Below are 10,326 nucleotides of genomic sequence, written 5' to 3'. Positions count from 1 at the left end.
TGGGGGGCGGAAGGACCACCAGCTATCACCCCACTCTCTGAGGCTCATGGGACTCTGGTTCTGTGCCTCCATGTGCCGCTCGCAGCTAGAGTGCCAGAAGCACCATGCGGAGGCACAGAGCCGGCCCAGCCTGATGGTGTGGGACTTCCTGCAGCTCCTGGCACTCTAGCACACCAATGGGCCAAGAAGGTCCTAAACCGTGCCGTGTGGGTCCTGGCCTTGCAGCCAGGAACTATGTGCTGCCAGAAGCAGAGGCCCAGCGGCCTGAAACAGCGTGTTGCAGGGATGGGCCGGGCTGGCTCCGTGCCGTGTAGGTCTTGCCCTTGCAGTCGGGAACCGCACAGCACAGCAGAGCCAGCCTTGCCCGTTCCATCCCGTCCCGGCAGCAGGCAGTTCCCCGCTACACACAGTATTCGAGTAAGGCTGTATTTTGAGTTATTATGCAATTGCCTCTATATACTCTATGCAAATGCACATAAATCAAGATAAAAAAAATGTTAAATAAAATTAAAATGTTATAGTAGATGTTTGATTTTTTAGTATATGATTTGAGGTTTTTTTCTTGTTCCAAGATGGCAGCCCCCTCCTGTCCCAAAAGGAGGACTTCCAGGGCAAGCGGTGGGACTTCTGGTGGCCAAGGTTAGGGGTGGGACTTCCTGTCCCAATATGGCAACCAGGGGGCAGGGCAGCTATCAAGGGGCAGGGCTACCTATGCAGCTCTCAACAGCTCACCAAAATTCATTAAGCGGCCCTCCAGCCAAAATGGCAAGCTTCACGTTACACAAGTAGAGAAAGCAATTGTAAGATGCTCAAACTAGGTGCATTTACACGTGCACTTTACTGCAGAGTTGACTAATGAGCTCCACAGCAAAGTGTCACTATCTACACATGCACCTGTATTAGGGCTCAGTAAATTAACCAACTCCACCATAGGATAATAATGTCCAACATCTACGAGGAGATCCAGTATAGGATCTGATGTGCCAGCTCGGCCTTCAGAAGGCCGAATCACGTTCAGCAATCGCAACATCAGGACTCAAACAAAGCTCCTGCTATATAAGGCTGTGGCTATCCCAACTCTATGGTTGTGAAACTTGGGTGACCTACAGGGACACCTGAAAATGCTAGAATGCCATCACCAGCACCACCTCTGGAAGATCCTTGGCATAGAGTAGGAAGATTATTGCATAAATGCCAGCGTCCTCACCAACACTAACACCGCCAGTATGGAAGTGTTGATTATTCAATATCAGCTGTGCCAGACAGGGTACTGTGTGCACATGCCTGATGCACATTTACCAAAATAACTGCTATACTCCCAACTCAGCCAAGGACAAAGAACGCACAAGAGCCAGACAAAACGCTTCAAGGACACCCTCAAGGCAGACATTACGAAATCTGGCACTGAAACTACCAGCTAGGAAAAACTAGCCTAGGACAGGGCAGGCGGGGAGCTGCTTTGGGGGATCTTTGAATAGATTAGAGCAGCCCAAAGGCTGCTCTAAACTGCATTGACTGCCTATTCCTACAAATTGCCATTCTAGCAGCTGAGAATTACTAGGATAGAAGGACAACCCATCTTTGTCTATTTTCCCTGGGATACAAGACTGGGATAGAATGGTAATTAACTCTGCATCTCTAACAGATTTCTTCACGAAGGGAGAACTGTTTACTGGCTTATAAACTTCCACTGGGAGATTTATGGAAAGATGTCCTAGCAAACCAGAATAAAGTTCTGTACGAGACAGGTCAAGATTTTCCAGGAGCGGCTTGTAGTTTTTGGGTAGGCAACATTTCCAAAAGTGCATTTAAAAAAGGAATCCACTCACTCTAGACTAGGCAATAAAACGTTGTTCAGAACATTTGTGATGGAGTCTCGGGTCTTCCCGAGTCGAACAGGAACTCAAACCCAGGTCTTCTCACCCTAATCACCAGATTGCAGATATTGTGAGAGGACATGGGTTGGATCAGAAATCCTACTCGGGACCCAAGGAACATTTTTTGAATAACATTTCAAGGGACTTGAGGAAGGGTACTGGGTGCCCTAAAACTTGTCTGTTATCTATTTACTGCCTTTCCTTTTGAAATGTCAGAAGAACCAAAGTTAACTTTCTCCTAAGTTAAAATGTAGCCCAGCTTTAAACATTTTAACAATTCGCTCTGCTGTCTCTAGAACACAGCAATATAAATATCACTATCTCTGCTAAAATGAATTATTGACAATTTTAATACATGTTGCACAGTACATATTAATATAGAAAAATACATGTTATCAGCAATATAATGTTGACCATGTACTAATCCATTCCACCTGCTCAAATATTAGTGCAAATAATTATATATTTGTAATGCATCATTGCTGTCTAGTTTGAATCTATGCTTCCAGAATAAATGTGCCTTCTCTGAAGTTGTTTGCCATCATAAGTAAAATGTTATATATTCATACTCAAATTGACTTTGGTTGGATAAGTAGAATGAGCAACCTTCAAAAAGCCACTTAGACTTAGCAAGTTATTTTAATGAACTGCTTACAATAAAATGAATGTTATAAAAACATTTCAAATAAAAACCTCATTATCTGGCTTCTCAATGGCAGCAAGGCACTGGGGGGAGGGAAAAATCACCATGCAAAGTTCAGTATTACTGCACTTAAATTGGCAATACACTTTCTAACACACTAGTTCAATTGAGCTCATTAGTGTATCTTCTTCTCTAGGCAAAGTTGGTTGCTTATTATATGCAGCATGCCATAGCCATGCACTAGTAAAAGGCTTCTGAGCATGCCTTCACTCAGAGTTGTCTACCTCTTTTTGGATGTTTCCAGAGACACACAAAAATGGCTCATTTCAGTAGAAGTACAAATTTTCCACTGAACTTGTTAGAATGCAATAAAGTTGGGAAACAAGCAACTTCGCTTGCTGCTTCAGAACCAGGTCTGGAGATATCCAAAAGGCACAGGATGAAATCTATCCCAGCCATAAAAAACCCAAGTGATTGAGTTGCATGAAAGAAGAGCAAAAACAGTTTGGAAAGGGAAATCCATTTCTCATCACATCAATATTGGCGCACCAAGTCAAGGATGCAGTTCACTGGTGCTTGACCCCTTAGAATAGGCAGTTTCTCCTCTCAATAGCTTACTATCCAAATAGGCAAAGCTGATGCATGTTGAGGATACACTGTAAGCAGATTTGAACAGGGGGAAGGTCTGCAAATGCTATGATTTTAGTTAAAAAATAATCCTTGGCTGGGGTTTGGGTAGGTGGGGGCAACAAAAATAGAGGGGAGGGGAGGGGAGAGAAGAGAAGAGAGGGTAGGGTTGGGGACCACTGAGATCAGACAAAGCGAGGTTGAGGTGAAGAACTGTACCAACCAGCCAGGTGGTGGGAAAGCTCGACTACATCAGCAGCCTCTGTCTGTTCCTCCCGCAGAAACTCTCTGCATATGCACTTGCTATATTCTGACAGTCTGTCCCACAATATTGGGTTTATTTCTTAACTTGCCAGCTCCTTCAGTAATTGCCTTATGTGAGAACCTCAGCTTTCACTTGAAAAGCATCAATGGGCTCAGCCTTTGAGGCTGTCAAGAAAAGCTTGAAAATGTAAACCTGAAAAGGCTCAGATATCAGAAAGTGAGTAAAAAGATCCCCATTTATCAGTGCAATTTCCCACATTTTGAGGACTTCATTCTTTTGGGATGCAAGAGTTGGCAATGCTGGCCAGGGGCATCACTGGAGTCCTGCAAATTTCCCCTCTGTCAGCAGTTTGTGAAGAGTGGATCTTTTGGCAATTGCTTGAGGTGGTATGTAGGCACCATTGGGAAATTATTTTAAAGACCATCACCCCCTCCCCACCATGCAGCCTCTCTGCATCCTCCCTTCCACAACAGGGATGGATGAATTCCTCCTGTGTGGAGGATATGGGGTCCAACCTTGAACACAGGGCTGAGAATCAGGAACCTCTATTCTAACCAGCAGTTACAAGACTAAGTTATTTAGCTCCTGGGCCTCAGCCTACCCACTCTGTGCAAGAGGGCTAAGACTCCACCTGAATGGAATTGGCAACATTTCAATATTTCTTTTAAGCTGATGTTTTGAATAGAAACTTCCAAGATTTTTGATTCTCAAATATCACATGGACCTTTGAAACCAAGGCAGAACTTCCCCACTCATCTGAAACTAAAATGTTTCATTGTGGTTTATTAAACTAACCTGAAAATCTTCAGATGTGGAGAAAGTTGGCTGTGAAACCTCCTTCCACAGTAGTGGTGCAGCAACTCCTGGGCAGTGCAGTTCAGAAACTTGGTACCAGCATTTTCGCTTTGTAGGCCAGGCTACAAGTACTCGGGTTACATCATGCAGCCACAACAGAGGAAAATATGTACTGCATTATGGGAGATACGTCCACTGAAGAGCCCAAAACATTGCAGAGGACATGGGAAATGTTAATGTTAAATAAAGAGAAACACCTTAGTATTTCATTGGATTCATAAGACAAAGTCTTCTGAGGCCTCTTGGAAGCCCTGCTGTTCAAGTAGAGGGCTCCTTTTGGGCATCACAGCAGGGACAGACAGTTCTTCTGCTGAAGCTCTTTGGAAAATGTAAGGTGGAGTAGCAACAAGGATTCCCACCTGGGTAGTGACGCTAGTGGTGGGTAAAGACTTGTCTTCCAAGTCCAAGGGAGCTGAATTAGCATGGGAAGATGGGGGGGGCAGTATTGGTGCTCTCTTACCTGCTATGAGGGTGGGAGATGGAAGAGGTAAACATGGCCTTTCTGTCCCCGATATATGAATAATAATAATAATAATAATAATAATAATAATAATAATAATAATAATAATAATAGGACACAGCAACAACCACCCCAAAAGCAAGAAATCTGGCTCCCTAGTCCCTGAAAAAAGCTAAAAACTGGGGACAAAGAGCACTGGCTCTTCCACTCCGCTCACTTCTGCAATGCATCATGGAGGGCAGAGGCTGCAAAGGCTGACCACAGGCAGCGGAAGGAGGTGAAGGGAAGATCCCAGGCTACTGAGCAGCAAGCAGAGGGCTTTGGCACACACTTCCAAAGAAAGGAAGGAACATTTCTCCTTGCATTTCCCACACAAATGGAGGAGAAATACTTTTGACAATATACAACAAGAGTCATAGGAAATTAAGCTCCTTCCCTAGCACAGAGTGGAGAACGAGCAACCTGGCCATCTTTGAGATCCCAGTTCCATTCAAAAGACGGAGGATTGCCCCACAGCCAACTCTAATTACACTTTTCAGTTACCTACAACACTTAAGCAGCCTAGTGATGCTTCATAAGGGTAAAGACAAAAACCAAGGTTGTATCTTGGTTCTTAAGCAGGCACTAATCTGACATGCTGCAGAGCTCAAGTCAAACCACCACTTACCATTTACCTAGACTGCTGTAGCCCTGACAGGGAAAGAAGTGGACCCAACATTTACAGCATAGCTCTGTCCTTCCGAGCAGATTTATGCTCTGAATAGGGAAAGCCGTTTAAAATTGAATTAAAAAGATTTCAAGGTCAATCAGTAGCTCCAAAGTGAGTCACTTGAACCATTTCCCCTTCTCTAGAGGCTCATTTAAAACAAGGATAGGATCAGACAGAACGCTGCTCACAATCCTGTTTATTCTCCTCTAATGCTGATAAATGTGCCAGGCTCCTATTAATCATATTTTAAGGTCGCTAGGTTTCCCCATCCACATAGTGGGCTTCTACACTTACAATAGCTTATCCTGTAGATCCTTTTAGTCCATGTCATCTTCACAGTCTTTTTAAAACCCTCTGTTTCCAAATATCTAGGTCTTCCCTTTCCCCACCTCCTCTGTTTCTCAATGTTCCTATATTTTCTATTGGTCGAGTCATGTGGTTAGAGAGTGGCTGCTCATTTTTTTACCCTCCATGAAAATGCAAACAGAATACAATACCAAGTCATGTTAATAAATTATAGGACTTGTAAAAAAAACAAAACAAAACAAAACAAAAAAACAACACACGCAGCTTATTTCCAACCTATGATAATTTAGTGCAAAACCATTTTTACCCATTGGAGACAGCATAATTACACACACATACACGCACCTCCTCTCAAGCGTTCAGTTGGCAGCTGGCCTGTTAAATGCCAATGTTCTAAGAGAGAGCATTAGAAAGGTAGCATTTTAACTCATTACATGAGCATAAAAGGGCATATTTGAATTTTGGATAGTACTTCTATTGTATTCAAAAGCTACTGGAAATATTTTCCTAAATTACATGCTATAATAGCTATAAACAGAAAAATGTATAAAGATTATAGCTTCCCCACCCCAACTCAAATTTTATTTCAAAGTAAACTTCCTGATAACTAGTCTCTTATATAAATGGTTTGTTTTGTATGGGGTTTTTTTCCCCAAGGGGTGGGAAGGGAAGGCCCACACTACTGATAGATTTGATCAGTAAAATTACTTTTATTGATTTTTCAATAGAAGGGGTCTATACAATTGAGTATAAAGATTTTTTTTAAACAAAGTGGAAATGGAATGAAATGGAAAAAAGGCATCTGGAGAGAATTTTTTTTTTTTTATTGAGGAAGTGTTTACATGTCTAAGTTTTAACGTATTTGCCTACCACTTGCTGCCTCATTATTTTAAATAGGCTAAAAATGGAGAATATTGCACTGAATTTATGCGTGGAAAATACAGCTAACAATGCAAGAACATGGTGAGTACATTTTATACATCTTTAAAATAACTCTCAACAAACTTACAAGATGTTTTGAAGCACTTCTGTGATATGCAGTCTTAAAATGATGTTTACTGTTCTAGAAGTGTTTACAAATTGACACTTTTTGTACAAAGATTTCATATTGGTTAGTAAAACCACAGCCTTGAAAATTGTTGGCTTTAAGTTACAGAGGTAACAGAGAGGTATAATTGGAATTCACATCAGAGCTTTCAAAAAAATGGCAACAGTACAAGCAAGTGCCTCCTCCAGTGTCCACAACTCTTTGTGGTGCTGCCATGGCCAAGAAAGAGAGCTCCGCAGCCAAACAAAGCTGCCAAAGTTTCCCAGAATCCTTTGAGAAAACCTGGCAGAATATTTCTCTTGCTTACCAAGACTACTCTGCTAAATATGAACCAAAGCAAAAAACAAGGTTTGTCAATATTAACTAGAGATGGGAAGTTGTAAAAATTTCAAAAGATTCTTATTATACGTTTGAGAAAAAAAGACAGTTTTTCAGAAAACCTGCTCTGAAGGATGGGAGAAAGTCTAAATAACTATGCTGAATCCACAGAGAATTAAGACAGAGTGCTGCAGATGATTTGCTGAGGGATGAGATGAGTGCAGTTGGGGAGGACACTGAAACAGTGCAGGTCCTACCTGGTTTCCACAGGGCTTCACTCTGGAAAATACCTTTGCTTACTATAGAACTGTCAACCGCTGGGAAAAGTTACCCCAAGGGCTTCATCATCCCCACTGCTTCATTTCAAATACTGCACCCACCATGGATCCATCATTTCAGAGGCACCTTGAGTAGATTTCTATGGTCTAAAGAGAGCACACAGAAGTAGCAGTCCCCAGTCTTTAGGTAGAGGGGTGAAAGAGCAGTTTCTGCACCTTCAGCAATGCCACATCACTCAGCAACTAAAGATGAATTCTGTTTGGAGTGGAACGTTTCAGTTCTGGATTTTGCCTAGAGCAAACAGATGAATATTTCCTCCTCTGACTTCTGTTACAAACTTGCTAATATACAAAACAACATACAAGGTTCTTTTCTGGTTGACAATGGGCACCTTCACCTCTGCAGTAATGAAGTCTACAATCAACAGGGTGGTATTTCAGTCAGGAACATATCAAGTTAAATGTGCCAGTATCAAACAGTAAAACAAGAGTGTCAGGAGTTCATACAAAACTAATACATTCCAGCAGGCTTCTTACAGTTAGGTGCAAAAACCTTTACCATTTCAATTTCACTTAAAGTTCTATACAATGAATAAATTACATCTTTCTTGGGATACTGTTACTCTTCTATCTCAAAGAAATTCCAGGCTAATTAAAGCAAGAAATTACATTGAGTGGGATAACATTTTGGAAGAATGAAATGACTTAGAAACACCAATCAAAGATAATTTGATTATGATTAGCTGTGCTGAAGTCTAAGTCATTAAAACTGATGACAGTTTTTACATAGTTCTGTTCTATGTAATCCATTACCTACGCTATGCTCTGCAGTTAACATCTAATAAATGGTATCTGTTAATTCAGGATTGAGGACTAAAATACTTTCAATACACCACTTGCCCCCCTACACCAACATTTTTCCAATGCAAAATTACTACCAAGTAGTTTTGCAGAAATTCATCTCTGGGGAAACTTCAGCTTGCAAGGAACCTGAACTGATCGTTAGCTTACATTTGCCAACATTCTTCAAATAAAAAGTCAAGTTTAAATATGGCTGCTGCATTATTCTGAACAGTCATTGTCCCGCAAAACTTACAACTGCTATTTGATAAGAAATCATTCCCTGTGCTTTCGAATAACCAAGGTGCGGGCAAAGGTATACGGTTCTTCCATACTCTCAGCTGAAGTGGCGAGCAAGGCGAGCAGATCTATAATCAGCACGCAGCTGAACAAAGGAGTGAAGGATGTTCTTATCCAGATTAGCAAGTTGCTCTCCCGAGCAGACCTGCTTCAAGTTATCTGGGGCTACGACCAAAAGGTTGCAAAGTGCATGCAGGGTATCAAATAGCTGTAACACCAGTGGGATCTGCATTAAAAGAATGAGAGAGAATACAAGAATAAAAGTCAAAATATTCCACTGAACTGTATTTTTACAACTAAACAGGTAACAAAGTTCAACTATAACGCCATGATGCTATCTTCAACTCAGAAGACTCATTTGTCATCTGGAAGCACCCAAATGAAAGTGTGGAAGTGTGAAAAATTAAGTTATATCCTATCCAGTACAACTACATTTTTATTGCATACAGTACAAAGATGGGGCATATGCATCACTCCATAGCAGCAGCAGCCACCTAGTACATTAAAAGTATATCAGTTAATGAAGGATTTAATATGCAAATCAGGAGCTAATCTCATAACAGGATCACTTAATTAAAAGGTGGCAAATTTCCAAGCAATAAAAGGAAATAGCTGCAGGAATATGCAATTAAACTATGGAACTCATAGCCACAAGATGCTATTTGCAAAATTAAGAAAAGAATAGAACATTTACAAGGATAGGAAGGATATCTTAGAGATATAATAGCAAATGCTAACAAATTTTGGGAGAGATCTTAACTCACGTATGCTTGAGATCTTAAAGCAACCTCTAACTCAAGGTACTGGGAGGAGATCTAATATGGGGAATAGATAGATGTGAGGTTATATTTGCTATGGTTTCTTGCACTTTGGAAGCTTCCGGTGCTTGCCACTACTGGACACAAAATTTTGTGCTACGTGAGTCTAAGCCAGTGTGGAACTCCTAACTTTTATTTCAACGTACAATCCCATATCCACACGAAAGGACATTGAAATATTCAGAGTGTTTGTACATAACTGGAAGAGACAATGCAAATGATGTTACTAGATATTCTAACACGCACTCAGGAAATAAAAAAAGTTTGCTATTATAACTGACATTAAATGATCAACTATTGGACTGATAAGTGGTCAATATAAAAATATAAGTCAAACTATAAATAAAAGAAAAGATTGAGAACTACTGACTACATGCAAAAGACCATTTTTGATTAAAAATGGTTTCACTACCCATGCATTTTATGTATACCTATATTTCACCATACACAACTTAAATGCACTTACCTTGAACTCTTTGGCACACTTCCTGTATTCAGCCACATCACAAATTGCCAGCATGCCTCCCATGCAACTATAGGAATATTGCTGTAGATGTTCATAAATAAGTCGATGAAAGCGAACTCCTAGCTCCATCAGAACTGTGTCCACATTCTTACCATCCATAGATTTTCTGATCTTTTCTACCTGCTTTCTGACATAACCACAGACCTTAACACAGGCCTTAAAAAAAAAGAAAGTTAACTAGTTTGAAAAGGTTTCCTCTTTAAAAGCGATTAAGAGCAAATTCTCAGATTAAAATCAACAACAAAATATAGTGGTGGCTCCCACAGAATGACTAGCTCTTCACTTGCTTCTAGCTTTCTTCATTTTCAGTAACAAAATTGAGTTGAAAGACATTTAAAGTACTGTTCCAAATGTTACTTTTCTGACTAAGTAACTGTCAGTGCCATAGAGAAGAGCTCAACAATTCCACATGGGAATAGAAAAGTGTCAGAGATTTTCCTTAAGTTATGGTCAGTA

General features: G+C 40.8%; 1 protein-coding gene across 1 annotated transcript in view; it reads right to left on the bottom strand.

The window, feature by feature from the left end:
* Window positions 1–6,010: 6,010 nt before the first annotated feature.
* EXOC5 (exocyst complex component 5) overlaps window positions 6,011–10,326 on the bottom strand; it is a 56,979-nt gene continuing 52,663 nt past the window's right edge. Inside the window, exons 17-18 of the mRNA XM_019518419.1 lie at window positions 9,811–10,026; window positions 6,011–8,752 (exon numbers count right to left, since the gene is read on the bottom strand). Coding sequence (XP_019373964.1) covers window positions 8,564–8,752; window positions 9,811–10,026 — 405 coding nt within the window. The 3' untranslated portion in view covers window positions 6,011–8,563. The remainder of the gene's footprint in view (window positions 8,753–9,810; window positions 10,027–10,326) is intronic.

The sequence above is a fragment of the Gavialis gangeticus genome, unplaced genomic scaffold, assembly GCF_001723915.1.
Source record: "Gavialis gangeticus isolate Ggan-Ray unplaced genomic scaffold, GavGan_comp1, whole genome shotgun sequence".
Classification (NCBI taxonomy): Eukaryota; Metazoa; Chordata; order Crocodylia; family Gavialidae; genus Gavialis; species Gavialis gangeticus.
The sequence above is the reverse complement of the archived record's forward strand: the minus strand, read 5'-3'. Positions and strand labels throughout refer to the sequence as shown.